At 49.1% G+C, this 25,816-nt stretch overlaps 1 protein-coding gene across 2 annotated transcripts in view; it reads right to left on the reverse strand.

Annotated features, from left to right (window-relative positions):
- Window positions 1-25,816, reverse strand: part of NPNT (nephronectin) — a 325,821-nt gene that overhangs the window by 14,373 nt on the left and 285,632 nt on the right. For both annotated transcript variants that reach the window (XM_069630946.1, XM_069630945.1), the window contains 3 exons: window positions 5,621-5,716; window positions 4,264-4,362; window positions 3,199-3,458 (listed from right to left, as the gene is read on the reverse strand). In XM_069630946.1, coding sequence (XP_069487047.1) covers window positions 3,199-3,458; window positions 4,264-4,362; window positions 5,621-5,716 — 455 coding nt within the window. The remainder of the gene's footprint in view (window positions 1-3,198; window positions 3,459-4,263; window positions 4,363-5,620; window positions 5,717-25,816) is intronic.

Consider the following 25,816-nt stretch of genomic DNA (forward strand, 5'->3'; position numbering starts at 1 on the left):
CCATAGTCCACCTGTTCCAACAAGTTGATCCTCAAAAGCACTGCCGACGCAGACGGCTGTGCTGCACTCATACCCCCCGACCTCTCAGCGGCCTTCGTTACCATCAGCATCCTCACTGACAGTCTCCACTCCCTCAGCATATGGGAAAAAGCACTAAGGTGGATCTCTTCATTCCTCGCCAACAGACTATGTCAGCTCCCTCTACCCGGGGGCCCCTGTTTATCAACTCAGAAAGCTCAAAACAGTCTAGACCTGTGTAGCTAGGCTCCTCCTTGCCCTCATCCCGAGACAGCACATTACCCCCTGCCTCTGTATCCTCCAGTGGCTCCCAGTCGGAGGACGGGCCACTTTCAAGAGCATGTGCATCACTCACTGCGACCTCCAGTAGACAGGCCCAGATACCTTCAACAGAAAAACACCCGCTACCAACCCAAGAGCAACCTGCGTTCAGGCAGTGCACTCCTCCTGTTGATCCCCACCTTCAAATCGACAGGAGTAGGAGGATCCCCCTTCTCTATCCAAGCCCCGACTATCTGGAATTCAATGCAGCTTAACCTCCATCACATAGAGGACCACCTGGCCTTCCAGAGGGCCCACAAGACATGGCTTTTTCCCCTACCACCCTGATGCACCCTGCTCTCTTGAGCTAGTCCACTACTTCACATAAGAATATTCTAACAATCTCCAGCAGAACACAGGATAGAGTCAATGCCACACATGCAAAGGCAAGAATCCAGCCAAAGAACACAGGTACATATCACACTCCATGATTATGTAAGATAGCCAAAGGCAAAGTCACCCACCTGCATGCATCTACAATCGTACACCACTCCCAATGACACATTGCACAATACCTCTGCCATTAGAATGCAGCTATCCTTGATGACAAACATTCAGTCTATCTGGACACATAATGAGTTCTACTACTCTTGCATACTCTCTTGACAACTTCAAAGCACCCATCCACTTGCCAGCCTGATATGCGTAACTAGTCTTGGCCCCCGGCCCAGACCTCCCAGTGTCTTTGTATGAAACAGAGGCCCAGGAAGGTACAGTAGAGGCTAAGGGAGGTTACAGGGTTTTGAGGGAGTGTTGCTAGGAGCCACAATGTGGGAGGGGGTGCTCGCCTTGCCGTAGTAAAGCATGGGGAATCAAAACACCATCTTAAATTGTAGCAGCCGTATTGGAATCGAGGCCTGGTTCACTCTGATGCCAGAGTCACATACATAGAAATAGAGTGTATGCATGTAGGAATAGGTTGTAGCTTGGGCCCCGGTCAGGAAGGCCAGACTGCAGAGATTCCTAGACCCTTCATTGTCTCATGTTGCCAACATTTTGTATCCCAGGAGGAATGTGACCTGCAAGGCCACAAGAGGGTTGAGAGCTCACGGAGAACAGCAATCCCACGGGAAGGAGGTCACCAGCCTCTGACTTTCCCTGTCCCAGTTCTAAGTAATAGCACCTGAAATCCCCTGTCCTAAGACCCCAGCATTGCTAGATACCAGCTCGTCCCAGATCACCAACCATACAAATGTTAGACCTCAAATCGATCAGAAAATATCTGAAAACAGAGATCAGTTGCCTTCACCATAGGTTGTGTGATTTGTGCTGCGAGGTGCCGGAGGGATAAAACAACATAGCTAAAACAAGGGTGGGGGTACTTTAATTGGGCGCCAACGTGTCTGGAATTGAGCTATTATTTAAGCAATGGCCTCGAAGTATCCTCTTAGCCCAGGTCTGCAGTATCAGGTGAACATCAGGTTAGAGATGGAGCCTGTATTGTTTTTCCATCACATAATTGCCAATCAGTAGTAGCCTCACGTCCAATGACGCGAAAGGAGGATCCCACATGGAAGAAGATGGGCAGAATGGGCAGGTAGCCTACGTATAGGGTCTCAACCATCCAGCCACGCAGGTTTGCAATTATGTAATTTACATCACTAATGATGCGGTATGCCTTCATAAAGTGGTGTTCGTACTGATTTTGCCAGAACGTACTGTGGCAGCAGAGTTCTTTGCTGGTGCACTTCTATTTTGTAGAAATCAAACTGCTTTTCTTGCAAGAGGTTTGCTGGGCCTTTTTCCCCTAGTGGGCTGTATTTTTTCTGGTGTGAGCGTTGAGGGGTTTCTCTCCACTAGTAGGGACCAGGCCACCTCTACCCAACATCGCTTTGGCCAAAATGCACACACTCATTAAAAACTCATCTGATCAATTTTCACAAATCTTGGACTATGGTCCCCAAGAGGGCGTTCACCTACATTGCTTTGAGGACATACCAGTGCGATAAAGGCACTATACCAATGACACATTACATTACATATATTTGGGTACTTCCCAAAGGGGATAAAACCAGTGGCCGGTCCATCCGCAAGTTCGGCTCGTTGAGCCGCGTATTTCAGCTCGAATACTAAGAAGTATATCTCAGTCCGGCATTGACGACCCACCCTCTTCCTTTCCTCCCGACACCCTTCAGTCTTCAGCACCAGGTTCACCTTTCTATTTATCCAAAGCAGTGAACTAGCCTTCCTATCCAATTCAGCAGAAGGGGCCTCTTGCGTATGGTATGTTTCAAAAGAGGTATAGCAGCCTAGGCAAGATTATCATTCTGCACATGGTTATCTTCCCGGTTAACGACAGTGGCAACCTCCCTTTTTGCAGATTTTGCCCCCATCTTTGCCTTTACGTCACAATGAGTCTCTGCACAGTAACAAGTGCATGTGTCAACAGCAAGATCTTGGTCCAGTGGGAAGAACATGAACTGAGGCAACACCATAGAAAACGCTGATGGGAACATGCACAGCTTAATGAACACAAGTCAATACTGACACCCATTTGGGGTTCACAGCCATTGTAGGGGCCAGAAATCATCTACACAATGTGTGATCTGTGCAGAGAACAGCACACAGCCCAGCTTTGCATTTGGAGCAGAGAGAGAACGTCGAAGACAAGCACAGACGAGCAGTACAGTCACTTGTATTTGGTAACTTACACTCTGTATCACATGGGTGTGTTCACTTTTTAACTGTAATATATGCTGTATTTTGTATCGCATCTTTGTAACCATGTAAATTATGCTGCATTTTGTATTGTATCTTTTGTAACTATGTAAGCTGAAAATGTCCTTGTCCTCGCACCCTGATACCCTCGGGCCTGGTGCGCGCTACAAATAAATAAGCAAACAAACAAAACAAACTCACATTCCTAATGTCCGCTGCCCCTTTCAAAGTGATGCTCGTGTGCCTCCAACTGTGCCCAGTGTCTCTGCCCCACACCGGAGGGGCGTGCGTCCTGCTCCTCTTCACAGACACCTGGATGGAACCGGAGGGAAGCCCGGACAGCTTGTGCCGGAAGGACAAGCAGAGGTCCCCTGCGTTCGCCAACTGGTCAACGGGCAGCACCAAGCGAGCCATTCTTCCAGCTTTGCCTTTCGCTTCGGAGAGCCTCAGGTACTGCCCGCCTGTGAAAGAGCAATGACCATTATTAAACACTTGCGCCATAATGGGAGGCAATCGGAGGCGGGGCTTCAAATCTGATTAAGAAAATAAGAGGGTGTAGGGAAAGTGTCCTGTGCAGAGGAAGTCATCCAGTTGGCAGCACACAGTGATACCTTAATATGAGCAGATGGGAGTGTGATGAGCCAAGGACAAGATGACCGAATTGATATCGATATGAGGCAAACATATGCCCAAGGTACCTGATTTAGCTAATGGGTGTGTGTGTGTGGACATGCGCCTGCCCACGGGAAATGACAACTGGGCATTCTCGATAATGATCTCACGTTTTCACTGGCTGTGGTTGCTGAATATACTGTTAGCAAATAACCTTGCGGGCCACTTCAGGGCGCCTCGTTTGTCTTTATGAAATGCAACCTTCCTCCCTATGGACCAGGACATCCAATCTCTCTTCAAAACTATTTTCCCAAAGCAGGGCACAGGATGACAGGTTAATGGTCCAAAGCAACTTTTAGGGAATCATTAGTCCAATGGACCTGCGAACCGAAGATGACTGGCTTTTAGCCAAACCAGGCTGTAAAGCTGCCCCACCCTCTCCTGACGTCATTCTCCTCCCTCCAGAGTTCTGAAAGGGGTCAGGATATTCAGCCCAAGTAGCGAAACACGGGGTCTCTAGGACTCCAAATCTTAGATAATGTAGCCCCTTCTACATCATTTGTGTTGGTCCAATGAAAGGTATCACAGCTGTCAAAGAACAAATGACCCCCTGGACCAGCACAGCGTCTAAACTTGCCTCCCGCCAAGACTTACCTGATGGATCTCTGGCTGGTTCCCATCGCAAGTCATCCTCCCGCTCCCGGATCCACCCGCAAAGACCGCTATCGAAATTACAACTGTGCACCACAGCCCCTGGTGAAAAAAAAAGAGCAAAATGTGTTAAATATGTTGCAGACACAAAGGCTCTTATTCACAGAGCGTTTTCCAATGGGGTTTTGTCATTATAAAATGCTTCTTTGAATTAGGCCCTGAGCGTACTCCAAGAGTGGCCAAATACTTTCGCTAATGTTCTCTTCAATTTATCTTTCAAATGTAAGAGCAGTGGTGCGGCCATTGTTTCAGAGAGTCGTTAAGAAAATCCTAGCCTATTATGGATACACACTTAGCTCCAACTGCCCAAGCCAACATGGACTACATCAGCCCTCTACTCACAGGCATGCTAAAATATTTATTCATTTGCATTTTTAAAGCGCTCACACAAGCCGTGGGCATCGAGGCGCTGTATGGTAAACTGGTACCTGGAAGATGCTAGAATTTGATTACCAGCGCCACATAGATTGCTGCAAGGCTCACAAAGCAGCTACCTGTCAATATAGACACATACAAGACACTAGGCACTCAGCCAACTGGACAAAGAGGGCATGGCCGTCTGCTGTCGAGGCCTTGCATTTTGGAACGCCTTCGCAACGCAGGCTCTGGCTACTGAACCTATCCTGAGGTTATACACTCTGCCATGCTGGACAGTTTCAAGCGCTTGGACAGCAACGTTTTTTCGTAGCCCTATATCAGTACCATTGTCATACAGATAGGTGGCTTGCTGTCCGGCTTATGTTTTTGCCTGCGCTTTTAGGGGGCATAGTCGTATATGTTGGCACTGCACATCCAAACAGGAAAACGTGTGCGTGAAGGCACTGTGCTGCCTCGTCTGCTTTCTATTTGTGGGTCTGCGAAAAGGTTCGTAACCTACAACACAACTATTTCTTTGCACAATCAATGTAGTACCAACCAAACGTTTGATGTAGAACAGAACGAGTGCATTCTCATTTGTTTTTCGGACGTTTTGTTTTTCTTCTACAAGTGAATCTAATGATACAACGTGACCCCATGCTATATGTGACGGCTTCAGACAGAGTTTTTTTTTTTAACCAGGACTTAGAAAAGAGTACTTGAATTGTTATTCTTTTTTTAGCAAGAGGACTTAGCATTCTGGGGCTAGTCATTTCATTTTCTCGACCAGGCGTGAACTGGTAGTGCCCAGCTAAAAACAAGGCACCAGGCCAAGTGCGCCAGTAGTTGCTGCAGAATGTTGTGTTCGTCACGCGGGGCACGGTAAAGATGAGTGCATGGAAGTGAAAACATTCGTTATTAAAAGCATGTAGGGGTGACTTACCGGGGTCATCGTTTGCTTCATACTCGTCTGCACTTAGCCCCTTTTCAATCTCAAATCCATCAAACAGGCCATTGTGGACTCCGGGCAGGCGTGGGACTGGAAGAAAAATAAGACACTCGTTGGGTAAAGAAAATAAAAAAACGCTCACTCACATCGGCACATCCTTATCTTTAAATAAAAGAAAGCTGCCCTATGATCACTCAGGGCCACGCTGCTTTCAGAGACAGCTCACGCAACGGTCACGTGATTACATTCGGGCTAAAGGGCCGTAGGCCTCTCAGGCCGGAATTATCCGAGGGACCCAAAGAACTTCCAAAAGCTCCAGTCGTATTGCGCAGTTCCGCCTGCGAGGCTACCAGCGTCTCGGAACACATTGTACCGCCAAAGGGGAACACATTTTACCGCCAAAGGGAAACTCGCTGGCTTGGTTTCATTGGCCTTACAACTTGCCGGTTGGAATTTGCATAACCTTAAAGGGGCAAGGGCAGCACTGTTGACATCCGGAATGTTATGTTATGTTATGTTATCTTATGTTATGTTAAAGGTACTTGTATAGCGCACCGTCACCAACGGAGTTGGTCCCCAGGCGCTCTCGCGGATCTGTAAATGAGAAGGTGGGATGGGTTAGTAAGGTGAAGGGGGAGTAGGATAGTGAGAGGAGTGGTGTACTGTTGGCAGCCTCAACTCGGTATACACTGGGTGCTGAGCTTTGGTACGAGTATTGGGTTGGTGTCAGTCCGTGTGTGCTGTTGGTGCAGTTTATGTGTTGTTGCGGAGTGGTGAAGTGTGTGCGGCTTGTTGTGCGAGAGATGGTTGTTTGAGTTTGAGTGAGATAAGTATGCAGAGAGTTTGAGCTTATATTGATTAGTGGGTTATATGACATTTAGCATGCTAACATTCACATTCTACAAAGAGTAGTACTTGCTGACCTACGTAATTCCGTTTAAGTGTGGCCCCCGCCAACCTTCGCAATCACATCACGATGCGGCGCAGGCTAGTGTTCACAATTCCATCCAAGTGTGGTACATGCTAGCATTCTTAGTACCTTTAAGTGTTGCACTTGTTAATCTTCTTAATGTCATCTGAGTATGGCACATATTAACATCGACAATTCCATCTAAGCATGTCAATGGCTAGCCTTCATACTTCCGTCTGAGTGTAGCCTGCTAACATTTACAATATTATCCAGGTGTGGCACTTGTTGACATTCGCCGTTATGTTTAGATGCGGCGCAGACTACTGTTCACAATTCTATCTAGGTGTGGCAGATGCTAACATTCAACAATTCTATCTGTGTATGACGCAGGCTAATTTTCACAATTCTATCTAAGTGTGAGCGTGCTAACCTTCACAGTCCTATCTAGATGTGACGCAGGCTAATGTTCACAATTCTATCTAAGTGTGAGCATGCTAACATTCAGGTTCCATCTAGGTGTGGCATTTGCTAACATTCCCAGTTCTATCAGGATGCGACGCAGGCTAGTGTTCTAAGTTTGGCGCTTGTTGACCTAGACAGGTATGTTAGTATATAGTGCAAGGCAATATTTACAGTCATGTCACGGATAGGTTCGAGCTGGTGGTCACAAATCTATCCAATCATGACCGGTGTAAGTCTATGACAGTCTATGTTATCGGAGAGTAAGATAGAGTGGCAGGGGCTTTCTGGGGTAGAGTAATTGCTCCCCCCCCCCACCCATGCCACACTTAAGTTTTTGTTGGTGTCTGTTAGTTGCTGGCTTCACTGACTTCCCCTGCTTACACCTGCCGACACTGTTTGGAACCGCCATTGTAGGAGCCGCCCTTTGCCTAGGGGCTGCACGGGCAGGGGGCTGCCCTGCGGTGTCCTTGATGAGGGTGTGGTGCACCAATCAGGGCGGGAGGGCGTTGAGGGAGGCGGGCAGAGGGAGGTTCAGGAAGCAGGTTAGGAAGGGGAGAGGGACCATGCGCCGAGTGCACTCACCGTGCTTTTAAGCACCGGTGCAAAAGATTTGAGGCCACAAGATGGCAGGGTCAGGGAGCACCTACCTGATCATCAGCTCACATCCAGATATGGAGGATATAACTGGTCAAGGGGTTCGGTCACTTCACAATCTGCTGCACGCAAAACCGCACTCACTGCATCCCTCACCCACAAAGCATTGAACAACGCCGCCCCTAGTTACCTCTCAGATAGATTCCAGAGAAGAACATCCACTAGACCTATGAGACTTGGCAACGTCAATTGCCTCACTATTCCCAGATTTAGGCTTACCAGGGCTGGTGGCAGCAGCTTTCCTGTGAAAGCAGCCAAACTATGGAACTCTCTGCTTCACCCTCTTAGAGAGCATGAACATTATCTAACTTTTAGACACAAGTACATCAACATGCTCAAATCCACAGATTTGTTGGCTTGACTGCTGTAATATTTTTCGACACATGTCTGTTGTATATACAAGTTTCACATGTCTATAACTGTACATTTATTTAATTTCTGCCTGTATTTTTGCCTGTATTTTGTATGTTGTAACCAAAGCCTTGTACCTGCTTTTACTGCTGCGCCCCGATACCGTCGGGTCTGGTGCGCATTAGAAATAAAATAAACAAACAAACAAACAAACCACACTCGGTTTGGGAGGCCTGTGTGGACCCTGTAATAACAGTGTCCCCACACCCCCTGCAAGCCGGCCACCCAGGATATGTCCTTTGCTGACCATGAGCTACCTTTGCCCAAGGCAGGTACCCAGAGGGGGGTCTTAACCTTCCAAAAAAAAGTGGGATGGAATAAATGCGTGTTAGGTGCTCCCAGCTGGAGCAATGCATGGCACACACAGAGCAAAAATCTAGCGTGCAAAGGAGGGAGGGAAGCAAGAGCACTGCCACTAGTCAGTGAGATCCTTCAATTTGAAAGCACTGGCGCTTCTCCACAGGGTTGTTATACTATTTATGGACAGTGCTGGTGCTTTTCAGGAATATAGTGTTCAATGGTAAAAATTGGCTCTTCTCAGGGGCGCCCCCATAGGTTCGATATAATACTATCTCAGTTGGATGACTATAGTTTTCTTTGCTTGCACCACACCATTTGAATACCATTCCCCTTTCTTTGCGCTCTATTTCAAAATTCTTTCCTCTTTTCAAAACTCGCCTGAAAACGTACCTTCTTTTGGTATCGCATGAATAAAACCAATGCGAAAACGACAAAGCTGAAAACAACAAATTCTTTTATCAAATTTTGTTATTTTTGCACATTTTTTCACAACAAATAGATGGGGGTTGGGTTAGGGAATAAATGTAGGCCGGGGAAGGGCTGCATGGTGGTCTCCCTGCCGCACTACATTTAAAAAAATGTGCAAAAAAAAGATTTTGTTTCCTTGAAATTAGAGTTTAAAAAATGTGGTCTTTTCAGCTGCATTTTTTTTGTGTTATTTAAATGTAGAAACCCTTCTTTTGGCTTGATTGTTCATTGCTCAAATTGAATTGTATTGTATTTTGTTGTTTATATAGCGCTCTTTCCCCACTTGTGTGGCATCAATGCACTTTTTTCTTGGTTGTAACGCCCTTGGTGACCGTAGTCGATGTGGTTAGAGATTCTAGGGGATTAGGTTAGATGCGTGTGTACATGTTTGCCATTCTAAGACTTGGGTGGCTGGCAAGGCTTGACTAAGCAATCCAGTAGAGGTCAGAAACGTGGGTGGGTGCTCTTTGAGCGTTAGAGATAGATTGCTATTGTCAGGAGAGTCTATGTGATGCCAGCTATACCGAGTTCCTTTCGGGAGGTGGTCGCTGTATGCTATTGGTAGAGGTGTTGGGGTACATCAAGTGTTTCAGTCTGGGCGGCTGTGTGTGAAACTAGGCCGGATGTGCTTAGCCGTAGACGTGTTCTGTGTACTGTGATTATGTTTTGTGAAGCGCTTAGGCGTTAAGCACTATAGAAATACAATAAATAAATAATTTTAAGTTTAGTACTGGAACCTCTCAACTGGACTGCTAAGCTCTTGTTGTACAGTAATTAAGAATGTAGCAGTCCTTCTGATGAGACAGTGCTGGGGCTTCATAGCAGGAACAATATTTGCTAAATGAGACAGTACAGTCACTTCTCGGAAAGACTTCCATAGGGAGAGTAATGGCATGTCTTACCAGGACTGGCACATGCCAAACCGGGAAGGCACTGGCACTTCAAAACAGCTTCATTGAGAACCAATACTGGCCTTTCACAGAAGGAATCAGGCTCTGTGGTACAGAGAGAGCCTGCAATTACTTTGCACATTACTAGCACAGTTTTGTTTGGTGTCTGGCTATCGAGGGGGTGGTGGGAGAATGACGCTACACACCAGTACCAAGCCTCCTTACCCTACGTCCAGCCTCGTTGTTCTGCAGGTTCATCAATGTCCGTGCCTGTTCTGAGCCTTTGGGGTAGTTCTTTTCCCTCGCTCGGGCGTCAACAAACTCCTCGGCGAAGCGGTACCCATAATCCACATTGTCCCCACAGCCGCCCCAGAGCCAGTCTCGATGCAGGATGATATATTTTTATAAGAGGATGATATATTTTTACACACTCAGCCAAGCTGTAATGGCGGCGCAGTACACCCCATTGACTGAAATTCTATTCATCCTGGACAGGCAGGCGACCGGTGCCGTGTGGATAGTCTGAACCGTCCACAAACACAGTTTGAGAAAGGTAACATGTCCTGCCCCCCTCTGGATGCCCCTTTTACATCGGGTAACACAATAAATAAGCTTATCGTCGGTGTATTAGCTCAGCGTGTTTAAACAATGGCAACTTTCAATGATTTTGTAGATCTTTGATGGTACGACGACACATTTCAGTCGTGGGCAGGCCCGTTCCTTGGCCCGGGCGAGGCGGGCGACTGCCCGGGGCGCAATCACCCCGGGGGCACCATAGCCCACACTGGTGAGGGCTCCACTTGCCATGGGGGCGCATTCGCGTGGGTCGAGCTAAATTGCCTTGGGCTGTGCGCGGTTGCTTGAGTAGAGGCAGCAGGTGCTGGCGCTGCCTCTGATATGCTCACTTTAGGTGCCTGCCCCAGCACCTAACGTGAGCACATCAGCTACTCGAGCAATCGCACACAAACGACCTCCAATGGACGTACCCGGCCCGTCCCTGCTGCGGCGCCAGGACCACTGCTGCTAAATTTAATTAGCAACAGGGATCACTATCAGACTCAGCGCCACAGCCGGTGAAGTGAGGAAACAACAAGCCAAGGGGAAGTTAACTCCTTTTTCAATCATGTTAGAAAAGGAGTTAACTTCCCTGTGTGTAATCAGCAGCGCTGAGCACTGTTGCAAAGTTTCACGGGTTTGGTGCCGCAGCCTATGGACTAGAAACTGCCCTGTACCCAGGCTTGCATCTCACTTAGTGAGCTCATAAATTAAATGCTTTTATTCAGTTCTGGTATTTGTTGAAATTGTAATATTTTAGCGGCCTACCGCATATTTCTGCTGGGTTAAACAAAATAAAATGCAATCTTGCCACATCTAATTTCAGTTTTTTTTTTTTACACTGGCGACATGTTGGCCATGCGCCACCCCGACTCACAGATTCTGCACTGCTGCACCCTGCACGACCTGGACCTCGTGATCCACAGAGCTATTCAGAGTTGCTTTCACAGTAGGGGCAGTCCACCTCTGCGAAATATAGGTGCAGACCTGCAGAAAGGCGTTTTCATATTTCTGAAGAAAAACAAATACAAAAAATCTGCGGGGAGAAACAATCCAGCAATCTGTGGTAACGGCAGCGACACTGGGCATTATTAGACACATATTGATGAAACAAGCTAATTGAAAAAGCTCGCATTGGTCCCGATTCCATTAAACCTGTATTGGGCATATGCACGATTACACCCGCAAATGTGTTGAGAAGCATGGCACTCACATTTGCTAAACTGGCATGCACAGTGGGTGAACATTCATGAATAACCCCAATGAGAATTAAGAGGAAGTGACGTAAAACGGGAAAGAAGCACGTACACCAAGGAAAAACAGATTCAAGTGGTGTGTTCCCACAAAAACCTTGAGCATGCTGCCACACACAACAGGAACGCATGAGCCACGCATTCCAAAGGGAAAAGTTCACACAAACAGCACAGTGTCTAGGTGATGGAAGGCTGTCAGCAGGCCAGTTGCTTGGCTCGGGAGAAGCGGGCAGCTCCCAGGGTGCAATTGCCACTTGGGGCGCTTTTGCCCTGGGAGGGGAAATGTCACTGTTGGGGGTGATTACTTCTGGGTGAGTATTAAGGGCAGCCAGCGGGTGCGGCCTCTGCCCCTCTGACCCACCTAACGTTACGTGAGGCTCTCTAAAACACCATTTTGTTGTAGTGTTGCACCAAAATCCTTCATGATGGTTTCCGTAATCAGACACCTGTTTCATTTGTACAGCAATGATTACTTGACGTTGGGTAGGAGTTACTTAACCATGGAGTGTAGTTAGGGATTGGCGCATGTCGTGCGCCGGCGGGGGGGCACATTTTTTGTGTATCGCCCTGGGCACCAAATGGACTAGAAACTGTCCTGGTCGTAGGCATAGTTGTAGTAAACGTCCAGCTCGCTTTATTTACACGTTGTATAGTTCCATTTCCAGTAACTCTTTAGTACACAGAGAAACCACCCACCACTCACCACCCTCAGCCCACCAACAGTCACACAAAGCATTCTCCAACATTCTCAGGGGTTCGTTTTCTCTCTCTCTCTCTCATATAGTCTGGCTCCTGCACGTACACATGCAAACCGGGGAGGGCACCAGGCCATTACCACACATGTATCAGAAACACTCCAGAAATACAGGGAACCAAGGACACACACCTAACGCAGGCCAAGATGTGCCCTTCCTCAAGTGCAGATACTGGGCCCGTGCCTAACACACACCACCAAGCATGGAGGTGACGATGAGAAATGGAGGAGGCGCCCGGATAACATGGGCAGGGTCCCCCTCCCTTCCCCCTGCTTAAGAGGGAGGCGTGATGAAGGCAGCCTGGGGGCGTGATGAGCTCCAAAACTACAAAAATGCCCACGAAGGGCAACAAAAGGAATGGGCGTGCTAGGCTGCAAATAAGCCGGCAGGCTTCCTGCTGTAGGAGAATCCAGCTCGAGCAGAAGGACGCCCACCGCACTGAAGGACCAGGTTGAAAATAGGTTTTAAACAAAAGAAAACAGTTGGAGAACGTGCGTGCAACCTTGCATTGGGCATTGTGCTAGCAGTGTAACGTTGGTTAAAGGAGACACTGAACATTAATGCAGAACGTTAGGAGATCATGTGGTTAAAGATCTACTGACCCATTGTTTACAAGGGCAATCAGCATTCCAATGCAAAAATGGTTACTATTTGAGCAATACATCCAAAGTGGGGGAGCATTACTGGTCAGGTATTTCCCCGGGGCGTATGTTAGGAGCCTGAGCTAAGTGAGGGCTTTAACATTAGCCCCGGTCTTGACCTGACCGGTAATAGCCCCCCACATCCCAGCTTGGAGTGTATTACTATTAGTATCCCGGCACATTGTACTGACATATTAATAGGTTTTTTCAAGTTAAGAACTGGTGTGTTTGCCGTTTGCCAACTTGAAAAAACTACAATCCTAGATGGCTGCCATGGAAGAGGGAAAAGGGAACTACACGTAGTCCTTTCTCCCTTTCCATGGCAGCCATTGCCACGACAGGGATGCGCTGGGAACACTAGTGCTCCTGATGTCGGCGAAGGGCAAGGAAGCATCAGGTAAGTGGGGCGGAGATGTGAGGGGGACTGGATAAGTGGACAACAGGGGTGGGGTTGGGGGGAAGGGGACACAGAGGAGTGCAGGGGCACACTTAATTCCGTCCCCAAGGGAGGGGGAGGTGGCAGCCTCCCCCTCGAAGGAGGCTCAGAACGGGGGCTTTGCCATGTGGTAAAGCCTTGTTCCGAGCCTCCTGATTGGTTGGGAGTCTGCCACACCCCCTCACCAGGTACTAATTCAGATAATAAGGTAACAATGGCAGAAGCGTAAAACAAGAGCTGGACTCCTCGTCAGAAGGAGGGCCCCGGGGGGAACGCGAGGCGTTTCCCCCCTGGGGAGGTTTTTGGCGCTGCACACGGGCACCGAGTGGCCGTCGGGGGCAGAGCGCCTCTCTAGGGTATTTAAGGGGCCAGGGAAGGTTCGGGAGGCAGGCGACAGTTGGACTTGGTGATTGTTCAGTCCTGTCGCCTGCTCCCGAGCCTTCCCTGGTTTGGGCCTACGAGGGGGTTTTTGTGGAGGTGAGGAGTGGGGCAGTGTAGCAGCAGCACTTTTGGGTAGGCAGTTTAGTTTATTAAAAAAAAATAAAAAAATAAACATATATTTATTTAATAACTTATAATAGTAGCGGAGGTATCGTAAATAAGTTACCTCCTCATTTACTGGTCCGGGCGCCGTTGGCTGGCAGATTTCTGGGGTTTCTGTGTGGCCCGTGTGGTTTTCAGTGCCCAGCTTCGGTGTTGTCTGGGGTGGGGGCAGAGCGTTTTGCCTTATATCACTGGGGGGCTGGAGAGTAGTTTTAAAGGGACCGCGCTTCATTTCCTGTGATAGTGCGGTGCGGCCTGCAAGCCGCCAGGGGGCAGTGTAGGAATTTCTTTTTTGGGCCCCAATTCTTCGTGAGCTTCTGGTTTTTGGGGGTATTTTCTTCTCTGGGGCAGGTCAGGAGCAAAAGGGTTTTTTGTTTAGGGCAGGGTTATTATTGAAAGGGGGGTTTAAAAATAAATAAATAAATAATAATAAAAAAAAATTCTGTTAGGTAACGCAATTATTTAATATATTTTATACATTGGAATTACATCATTTAATTTATTTTATTAAGTATATTTGCTTTATAGCCCAACATTGTTTAGTGGGTTTCCCAATTTTTGGGGTTTGCCCATGGGTAGGTGCTGGCTCGGGGGCTTAGTTAGGTAGTGAGTAGAAAGGGGCATATTTTTTAGTGCACATTCAGAGTATTAGTGCACAATGGTGGGCCAGGGATCTAGCAAGACGGGTTTGGTGGATGCTAGGGCTCTGAGGGAGGCCCTGGAAATTATCAGCAGGGCATCTAAGGCACAGCTGGAAGGGACGGTGGTGGAGGTCACGGGCGAGGTGGAGTTAGGTGGTGGTAGGCCGCATCGTAGAGCAGCGGCAGATGGGGCTCTCGCGGCAGTGGTGGCGTGCACCCCCGCGGCGGGGAGAGGGGAGGTTTGGGAATCCAGGGGTAGGAAGATGAGGAGGGAGATCGACAGGAGAGCGTCCAGGGGTGAAATGATTTTGGGGGGGGGGGGCAGTTAGGGATGGAGCTAATAACGACCAAGGGGAATTAGGGGAGGTGAGGAGTGCTCGGAAAGGGGTGAGTCAGGGGAGCCACGGTGGGGGGGCTGAGGGGGTGCAGAAAGAGGTGACTGGGCAGAGGGGGAAGGGGGTAAATACCTGCGGAAGAGTGCAGGTGGGAGAAGGAGAGAGAGGTCCCCATTAATTGAGGAGGTTAGGGAGGGGCGCGGAACGGCCCCCCCGGTTAAGAGGAGTGGGGGCGGAGGGCGCTGCGCAGCCCCCGCTGTTCAAGAGGATGGAGAGGGTTTAGGAACGGCCCCTCCTCGGTCCGCGCGAGGAGAGTCTAGAGGGTGCTGTACGGCCCCTAGCGAGGAGGATTACAGGGTGGAGAACTGCACGACTCGCCCAAGAGAAGAGGACCAGGTAGGGGTTTCTGCGGCCCCGCCGAGAAGACGTCAGATGAGTGGCGGGGCGGACACCCCGGGCTCGCAGGAAGAAGATCGACTCAACTCGAGCATGAGCTTGCAGCCACAATGGTATTTAAGGGGTGATGAAGTTGGTTTGGAGGTTTATGTGGGGCAGTGGGAGGAAGAAGGTTATAGGGCTGTAAGGGAAAGGGGGAGGAGAGAAGAAGTTTGAGGGGCGAGTGGGAAAGACAGGTGCAGGGCGGTCGAAGGGCTAGAGGTCGGGGGAGTAACTGGCTGGGTGAGTCTGCTGACATGTTTTGTCCCCGCAGTAGGAGCCCTGTATGAAAAGAGATGAGGAGCATCGGTGTGGACGCCAGACGGCAGACAGGCTGTGTTGAAAGAGGTGAGCGGGAAAGGGAATGGTCATCTGCATGGCGGAGAGGGGACACGAGAATGGGGATGGGAAAGGAAGGGTCTTGTCTGCAAGGGGCAAGGAAAGAAGTTGGGGTACAGGCCATTGGTGCCTTGGGGGATGAAAAGGGCATTTGCTCAGTGAAGGTTCAAACTGACAAGGTGGTGGAGCCATTGTCGCTCGAGGTACAGGGTGCAAAAGAAAAGGAGGTTGAAGTGAAAGGCAAGGGGAAAAAACTGCCGTACATGGGTATCACAAAACCTTTGTGGGTGCACTTGATGGCAGCGACCAGGGAGAAGATTCAGGCGGGGGAATTTGTAGATGTTTTTAAGTTGCTCCATAGGGAAGTGAGAGCAAAGGAGGGATCTAAAGAAGAAGAGAGGGAACTGGCTTCGCGCCCAAGGGTCCCGGTGACTATTGAGAATTGGACGTCGGCATTTATCATTTATGCCAGTGTATATTGTGAAAAATTCCCAGAGCGTTGCGTGTCCCTGCTTAAATATATGGACATAATTAGGAGGGCGTTCACAAGTTTTGGGGGGTTTTGCTTGGGTACGCTATGATGAGGAATTCAGAGCGAGAATTGCGGAGGACAGTCAGGCGGTCTGGGGGGAGATAGACATGGATCTTTGGCTGCAATGGATGGCTCCAACGGGGCCTGCCCCGACATTGCACACAGCAAGTGGGCTGCCTGTGCCTTACCGGCCCTTTCTTGGTCGCCCCGCCCATTAGGGGCGGGAAGGAGGCGGAGGACAGCCCTTGACAGCATGTTGGGCGTTCAATAAAGAAGGCTGCACGAGGTGGATGTGCAAATTTAAACACGAGTGCAGCAGGTGTGTGGGTCGGCATCCGGTTACGGATTGTTTTCAGGCAGGGGACAGTGGGTCAGGGCGAGGAGCGGGGCAAGGAGGTGGGGGGGAGGACCGCATGCCAGGTAAATTGGGGTGTGCTGGTAGGTCGGGCTCAGTTTATCGTAAAAGGAGGGGGGCACAAGGTTTGATGAACGGTTTTGGGGGCAATTTAAAGGGGGTAGGAGAGAGGTGAGGAGGAAGAATCGTAGGTAGGGGAGGGCCGCAGGGGGGTGTAACTGGAAATTGTTAAGGGGTGGTGGCCGTCGTTTGGAGGGCATAGCTGACGGTGGCGAAGCCCTCACGCTTGCCGCACGACAGGGTGAGTAAGCTTCAGGCTGCATGGACGGAGGTGCGGGAGCGCCTCTGGTGCAGCAGGGGGAAGTGATGAGATGGGTCTGCATGGACGGGGGTGCACTAGGGCCCCTGGTGCAGCTGGGGGAAAAAAGTGGAGCAACGAAGCAAGGTGCTCGAAGAGGAATTTATGTGGAATGGTCTGCATGGACGGGGGCGCAGGTTTGGCCCCTGGTGCAGCGGTGGAGAGGAGTAAGGCAGAGAAGGGGCCTGCATGGACAGGGGTGCACTAGGGCCCCTGGTGCAGGTGGGAAACAGGTGATAATGGACGCAAGGAGCTTGAAGATTAGTTATATGGAAGGGACTGCATGGACGGGGGTGCAGGTTTGGCCCCTGGTGCTGTGGCGAGAGGACTAATAAAGTAAAGGGCCTGCATGGACGGGGGTGCACGTGGGCCCCCGGTGCAGGGGGGGCAACGCAGGGCCAAATTAATAAGGTGATGGAAAGGATGAGCAGGAGGGTAATAGTTTAGGGGAAAAAGGGGGGGCTAAGTGGGTTTAGGTGTATTGTTTAAAGGTTAGGTGAAAGGGGCGCAATATAGGGGGACAGGTAGGAGAGGACCTTGGGTGTTTCCGGAGAGGGTTAAGGAGATGGCCAGAAAGGATAGGGTACTGAGGAAGGTGTTACTAGTGGTGTGGGAAAGGTTAGGAGGTTGGAACTCATTCACTTAGGGGGGGTGCAGCATCTGAAGGTAGCAGGCTGGGCTATTCAGAGGAGTAGGTGAATAGGTTGGGACGCTGGGAGTAAGGGAGATACAAAGGGTATGCCAGGACCCGGTCAAACGGAATGTTGTTATAACATTTTTTTAGTAGGTAGCAGGAGTGTTGCATTTATTAGGATGTTGTTGATTTGTAAGTGATTTTGTAATTTCTTTTTCAGATGCTACTAGGAGGTACGGTCAGATGTCAAAAATCTGGTTTTTGGGACATTATAGGATTAAGTGGGCGGGGAAAGAAGCTGAGGAAAGGGTTGTTGGCAGGCAACTGGGGTGCAACTATAAAGATGTTGTGGTAAGATGGTCCGTGCTTGGGGGGCTGGGCTGGGATCAGTTGCTTCCTATGTTGGCTGGATTGAGGGAAAACTATGGGGCCTCCAGTTGGGTGGGGGATTAGTCTTGGTGGGGAAAATGATCTGGTAAGGGATACGGGTGTGGCTCTTCTTAGGAAAATAAAAAGGGGTTTTGTTATGGGTCCGACAAGTGTGGCCTCAAGCAACTGTAGGGGGGACTAAGTGTTTGCCACAGAGAGTTGCGAGGGGAGCGAGAAATGAGGGTCCGATAGAGCGGGCAAGGAAGGGGATAAACAGAGAGAGGGTAGAATTTTGTACATCGGTGTCAGTACAGGTTTTGGACCGTAAGGAGATGGTTTAGAAAGGATTGATGAGATTTAGAGAGGATGGGTAAACTTTCCGGTTTGGGGAACAATCATTATCTGGCGGACTTGGGCTCTTGGCTGGGAGATTGGTTGAGGAGTGGAGGTAGGAAAATTGGTGGGGGGCGTGGGGCAGAAAGAACACCTCGGGGGAGGGTTTTTCTGGTGCCGGGGGCATGGCCCCTTTTGATGTGGGGGGAGGGAAGCACAATGGGGGAATGACACGGGAAAGGATGGGGTGGCGCTGTTTGCACAAGCGGGCCACCACGGGGGAACAGGTATTGAGCCTGGAGGGGCATGGCCCCGGGGAGAAAGCGGGACACCTGGAAAAGGGCTAAGGAGACGGTAGGGTCCAAGGGATAGTTAGGGAGGAAATGGCTTTATTTAATTATTTAATTGTTGGGGTAAAAAATGAGAATGTTTAATTATTTAATTGGTTGTTTAAAATATGTCTTTAGTTTGTAAGGCCATGGAGCCAGGTAAGCGTTTAATTGTAAGCTTTGGCCTGTCACATTAAAGCGACCTTTTCCACTTTTAAATGAGTCTGGGTTTTTGTGCAGTAAGCCAAAAGGAGGGCCCCGGGGGGGACGCGAGGCGTTTCCCCCGGGGGAGGTTTTTGGCGCTGCACACGGCCAGCGAGTGGCCGTGGGGGGCAGAGCACCGCCTTAAGGTATTTAAGGGGCCAGGGAAGGTTCGGGAGGCAGGCGACAGTTGGACTTGGTGATTGTCCCGCCCTCCCACCCCCTTCATTTTGGGTTAGGTCTGGTGTCTGGTTTTATTAAAGGGGGATGGTGGACCATTGTTCTTGGTTTCTGCTGGGTTTTTTACGTCCCATGTCAAGGTCTTATGGGTTTTTTTTTGTTGGTCTGTTAAGGAGCTATTATATGGTAGTTTTGTGTGACAGGTCGGTGCATCAGTGAAGGTGTAAGGTACAATTTTGTTGCTGATGTGGCAGGTCAGACTGGCTGCAGGTCATAGGAAGGGGGAGATTGGTGTAGAGGGGAGCCTGAGGGGTATTGAAGTGGCCCTGGGCTCCGGGGGCATGGCCCCTTTTGATGTGGGGGGAGGGAAGCACAATGGGGGAATGACACGGGAAAGGATGGGGTGGCGCTGTTTGCACAAGCGGGCCACCACGGGGGAACAGGTATTGAGCCTGGATGGGCATGGCCCCGGGGAGAAAGCTGGACGCCTGGAAAAGGGGTAAGGAGACGGTAAGGTCCAAGGGATAGTTAGGGAGGAAATGGCTTTATTTAATTATTTAATTGTTGGGGTAAAAAATGAGAATGTTTTATTATTTAATTGGTTGTTTAAAATATGTCTTTAGTTTGTAAGGCCATGGAGTCAGGTAAGCGTTTAATTGTAAGCTTTGGCCTGTCACATTAAAGCGACCTTTTCCACTTTCAAATGAGTCTGGGTTTTTGTGCAGTAAGCCAAAAAGAAACCAGGAGAAGGCGTGCCACTTATTACTTGGGTGCTTTTCCAAACCCACAAAACATGTCTCAATCAAAAGTTCAGAGCAGATAACAAACTCATTTATAGTTTCACCGGGGGTTCTGCATTCTATTAGCCAGTCGATAGAATCAGTTGAACATTTCTACACGTTGCATGAGCTCGTCCTGCCGTCTACCCCCATTACTGAGAAGAGTCTCTTCACCTGCCCACAGGCTGCCCAGTTCAGCGCGCCCTCCTTCCGAAGGCACAGTGCCCTCGACATGCAATGGCAAAAGAAGATTCCCAACCCAGTCCCTGTGTCTTGAAATGTGAATGAACTCCTCCTCGCAAGCAGCAGCGGCGTGCTGCTTTACAGTCTGAGCATTCCACTTACTGCTGTCAGTCTGCGTCACAGAGACAAATGCGCGCAGCACGCACGGGGATTACTGCGCGCGCTCCAGCTGTCACTGAAGCACGTCGCGCCCAGACATGGCGACGTCTAACCCTTCATCTGGGACTTCCTTGGTGGCCGCCTCGCAGCAGCTTCCGTGACAGCTGAGCCTTTGATTGGTTGTTTGCATTGTTCCTGTATCTGGCTCAGAAACAAAGGAACTACCTTTTCCATTTTATTTCACCAAAAAAACCAAACGAACCTACACTTTTCTAAATATTTCTTACCATTTAAAGGCGCCAAGTGTGTATTTTGCAACATACAAATATAATGATTGCAGGGCCCTGATCATATTAACGACACTGCTTTCCCTGCATCCATTGAAAGGTGACAAAAAGGGGAGGCAAACATTTTAGACTTTGAGAGGGCTTTTTGGAAATACATTCTCTTACTGCTGTTTTGACTTCAAGAATGGAGCTACAGAAGGTACATTATAACCTTCATTCACGTTCTAGTTCCAGGACTCAGCTATGCCGGGATGGGGGCATGCCTCGGACCAGCCAGATAGAGGATAGAGCGGCGACAGAGAGGTCGATCCGCGGGCCCTTGCGATGTTGGTTATAGGGAGTAAGTACAATGTTATAGTGCAAAAGGACAGTACACCTCAAGCATAGGATATAACAATGCTACATATTTCATTTTGCATGCGACAGGTAAAAAAGATGTGCACTGTTATTTAGAGTAATCCTTTTACTCCTAATACAGGTTTGTATATTCTGAGTAGCCATGAAGTTGCCATTTCCGATCTCCAATCTGATATCGCCTGTTCCACACGCTGGAAGGAAATGGCCTAAAGGCGGTGAAAGTGATATTGATATAATATGTTATCTCGCTTAATACCCAGAGGTTTCTAAGCGCGGACCCGGGGATCGAACCTGTGTTGCTCCGTGCTGTCTTGCTTCCAAGGCGAGCACGTTGCGGTTGAGCTATCCTCCCATGATGGTGAAGCACATGCATCAGCTCTGATTCGATAGCCTTCCAGCCACCAATGACAAATAATCCTGTATAGAATGCATACACAAGTATTCCGCAGAGCGGCAGGCGCGGCGGTGCACCCCGGCGGCATCGAGCTGGCTATTTTCAAGAGTAATCTTCTGCCGGAGAGCATTCCACTCTGATGCAGCCTCCTGCTCTAGCTGACAAGGAGACAAGAAAATCTCATTCAGAAATGCATGTTTTTGCATTTAGACTCTGTAACGAAATCTAGTGCCTAAATGGGTGTTGATGTGATAAGGAGACTGAGGTTGTAATCTCAATTTCCCCAATGATAATATTGTGTGAAGCAAAGCGTCTTATCTGCTCATGCCTTACTTGCTCGAAATGCCTACTTAGAGCAGGCAAAGGATACATTTCAGAAAATTTGCGCTAGGCTGAGGGGCGGGGCCAAAGTCCAAGAGAAATCCATGCACTCAGTCTGTGATTGGAAGTCGGCGCTGCAGCCCGGAGACAGAAGAAAGGAAAGGCTGTTTGGGAGAAGGCTGGAGGAAGAGCAGGAGGCCGTGGAGTAGAAGCTGAATCCAAGCAGCTGGAAGAGCTGTCCAACGGGCTGGGCCACACAAGAGCCTAGGAGCTGGAGGAGAGACCAAGGACACCAAGTGAACGGGCGTTGCTGAAAGGAATGAGGGACTGGTAGCCTGGGAGGATGCTCTTTGAGGTGGAGCAAGGATGGTGGGAAAGTGGTAACATACCTGCAGGTGAAGGAGATGCCAGTGGGAGACGTCTGAAGAGTGAAGAAAGTTGTGCCAAAGAAGATGATTTATTTGTATTGTTCATTTTTAACGCGCTTAATACCAGTAAGTGGTTTCTAAGAGCAGGATCAGGATTCGAACCTGTGTTGTGCCGCGTTGTCTTGCTTCCAAGACAAACGCGTTGCCCTTGATCTATTCTTCCTCCTCTAAAGATAAAGAGAAGGATCTAGGAAGTGGAGGCAAATGAGCCAGAATGGGTGGAGAAGGGGCTACAGAGAGAAATCCAGATAGTGGGGATGGATGCGCCAAGAGGTGAAGAAGTTGAGAGAAAGAGAGAGAGATCTATAGAGTGGAGATAGTTTGGCCAAAGGGTTGAAAAAGGTGATAGTGGGAGAGATATGGAGAGGGGATATAGCTGTGCTCAAAGTGTGAAGAAGGAGTGAGAAAAGGTTGAGACTATGGCTTGGATATGAACGCTGCCCAATGGAGTAAGGAGGTGACTAAGAGTATAGAGAGGGGAGCACTGACGAGGCCCAAGGGGTCATTCGAAAAGGAGAGAGTTCTTGAAAGGAGAGCCAAGAGTTTGTAGATACTCTGATCGTACAGATCAATATTTTTAATTGGGGTAATAAACACAAGTGAAGGCAGAGAGCCTGGGGGCAGGGGGTAGGAAAGCAAGACCATCAAGGGACGGGACAGTATTACCCAACAGGACCAGGGACTGTGATACTAGGCAGAGTAGTTGGCCAACCCCTCACATAGCCAAGCTCCTCTGGCCTACATCCTGGACTCTGGGAAGTGCCAAAGTCGACACCCATACTCCTGCTTGTCCTGGTACGGGAGATTGAGGACTTCCCAGTGGGACACTGCCTCGAAGATCACACCAATCGAGTCACTGTCGAGCCTTACCCGCAATGAGTCAGCAAGGACAAGGGACAAAGGTGAAGGTAGAAGAAAGAGGATACATCAATGTAAAACCAGTGATTGCCCCAGGCCTCAAGGAACCTGGCAGTTACTGTGAGAACTTTCACTTTCCTGGAGGGGCGTCGTGGTACTTTCTGACAGACACTGTGAACTTCGACTTTTCTTTGAATTTTTGTTAGAAATCCCCACATCTATCCTGACATGTTGTCAGGTGTCATTTACGACATTCGACTTTGATATTTTTCCCCCATCACAGTCATAGTTCCCTAATAAACCATCTTAAACTTCAGTTTTCTCCATTTGTCTGGTCATTGCTCCCGTCACCTGCAGGACAAAGCTTCAGAAATCAGAGCCTGGGCAGAGGTCAACCGCCTGATGTATGTCAGCACCCGACTACGCCCTAACTCTGCATCCCATGGCATTAGCACCTTCAACACTGCACCCTCAATCTCAATAGGCAGAAGGTGAGTAGGCATGACACTGGGTGCTCCCTAAATCACTTCCATTTTTGTTATATGGTTTCCCATTTGGTATGCACTCACTTTCTGATACAGTCAATTCAACCTGACAGACAGCAGACATGTAAACGCAAATGGCACTTGTGAAGCACATGTACTGCAAACAAAGAGATCGGTGCAGACCATTGAAACACAAATCTACCCCTCTCTTTCAGGGAAAACAATGAAACATGGTTTGAATCTTTACCCTGGCTTGCACAGAATCCGTTTGGTTGTGTACGGATTTCAAGAAACACACGCAGGAGAAACGCAGCATCCAAGCAAAACATGGAAAGCGCAAGTTGTCTAGTAGTAATTTGCAAAGAGCACGTCCTTGACCAACCAATGGAACATGCCATGTCACTATCTCCGTCGGACATCCTGCCGCTGACTGGCTCCCTCTGGCTACCGTGCAGGATTACGCCTAGCTCAGAGCAGCTCCAACTAGCCCCCATTTATGTTGCGCAGTGTCACCTTGACCCCATTCCCACGACCCCCTCATACGAGCGGCCACTCTACGCCCCTCATGCAAACCTGTACAAACCCGTCATCTCCCCAAGGACCCAGGTTACCATCTTTTTCCCATACACAGAAACACACATCCCTAATCTTGACCAATGAGAGTGCTTCTCACGCCCTTGACTGTTTTGCGTGGAGGGCATTTCCCAGGTCATCTTGCTCAGCATGCCTCTACGTCATCACCATTGGCTTCTGAGGGTGCGCCCAGTGTGCTTTGCGCAGCAGCTGTTTCCTCTCTTGAAAGTCACACCTACTGTGGTTTACAACCTCCGTGCTGACAAGGCAAAGCATGGCCTCTGCTTCACCCCCAGTTGGCACGCCCCATTTCAAACATGAACCCAACCCAGCGTCTCGATACGGGGTCGCGTGCTAATGGCTCCTGGGCACATTTCCCTGGAGATCACATGTGCCTGCTAACAATGAGCTGAAGTGCTCGGCTTTGTATCAGAAATCAGACCACACAGCTAGTAGCACACACCGCTAATAACGTTAGCACCATTTGATGAACCAACATATCACCGCCAAAAATATAATCCGCTGTGATTTTAAATTCGCTGCTAATCAGTCGTAGCTGCAAAAGTTATCACATATCAAACTCGGATTATTCGTCAATTTCATCCAATTTGAAAACATTTTCTACTTTAGTAAAAATCTGACAGTTATTTACAAAAAAATAATAATTGAAGGGCCCAAAGATGTTAACTGGGCAGTTTGTGTGCTTTTGATGTTTTGAGCTTGTGACAAATCAACTTCTGGGGCGCCAGTCGTCCAGGGATGAATATTGGTTTCTAAACCATCAATCAGCCCCACACATCTAGTACACCAGAAGGGATCCGAACAGATTGGAAACACAAGTAAATTATAGACCTCCTTGTCCAATTTTGGTAACCTGGCCGGAATGGCAGGCTTACCTCCGCAAGGTCATGGATCGTTGGTTGGTTGCAACACAGCGAAAATACAATTATTACCCAATGATAAAAGGGACTGTCCAGTCAAGGTTGTATTAAAAATGTCTGCTTTATTATTTTTACAACAGACAGTTCTAGCATACTACAAAATGCATCCCACCCTGTAAAGGAACACATGATGCACTCTGGATACTGTTCAAGGTTATTTGGTTTCAGTGCCAAGGGAGCAAGGGGCACTAGGGGCCTTCGGACAAGAACCAGGGGGACAGAACCACAATGTACGTTGGTGCTTGAGATGATCTTGATGCTCGACAGCGTTGAGTCGATTCCAGGATGCTTTGCAGCTCCTGTGACAGAGTTCAAGACGGGAGATAGCTGCGGGTATCAGACGGCAGGCAGTTCGGCAAGTGAGCTCGGATGGACAGCTGCAGGCTGGCCTACACGGAGGCTCAGGGTCAAGAATTATTTCTGTGCTGGTTGGTTGGATCTGGAATGCTAGTCGAGGCATCTCAGACGGCTTTAGTGACTGCAGCGTGACAACAATCAGTGGTGCAGCCAGTCACCGTTCGAGGGCTCGACTGCCTCGAAAATGTCCTTAAAAGATGGATACTGGTTGATGCTTGTTGTGGCACTCCTGCTAGCTTCTTTGCTGGGCACGTGTTGTCCTTTAAGGCGGATGACCCAAAGCTGATGAGAGTGTTTCCAAGCAACGGCCTTGTCCTTTGGTCAAAGACTCTATGGCACTTACCACCCAGGAAGCTTGCTGGCAAAACCTAGCAGGGCATGCTGTTTGCTGGCTGGATACCGGTTCTGGGGCTGCTGGCTGGGTCATCTACAGTCGGTATCTCCCTCTGTTCCCTGGGAGATGTTTAGGGGAGGGATTTTTCATCCCTCTAAGAAATCCTGTCTTTCCTTCACTTGCAGAAGCTGTACTTAGAGCCTATCTTAATGAACCAATCTGGGGTCCCCTCCAACAATCTTCTGTTATGTGTGACATCATAACCAGAGTGCTTTGCAACAGGAAACGTAAGGGGTGACAATAAGTACTACTAAGTCCCACCCATATTCCTGTCTGTTGTGGATCAAAGCGTCTCTCTGGTTAATTGAGCTCTCTGTTACTCCTGATCAAAGCTCAGGTCTCCCTTGAAGTTTGT

Source organism: Ambystoma mexicanum, chromosome 6q, assembly GCF_040938575.1.
Source record: "Ambystoma mexicanum isolate Mex_15411 chromosome 6q, UKY_AmexF1_1, whole genome shotgun sequence".
Taxonomy (NCBI): domain Eukaryota; kingdom Metazoa; phylum Chordata; class Amphibia; order Caudata; family Ambystomatidae; genus Ambystoma; species Ambystoma mexicanum.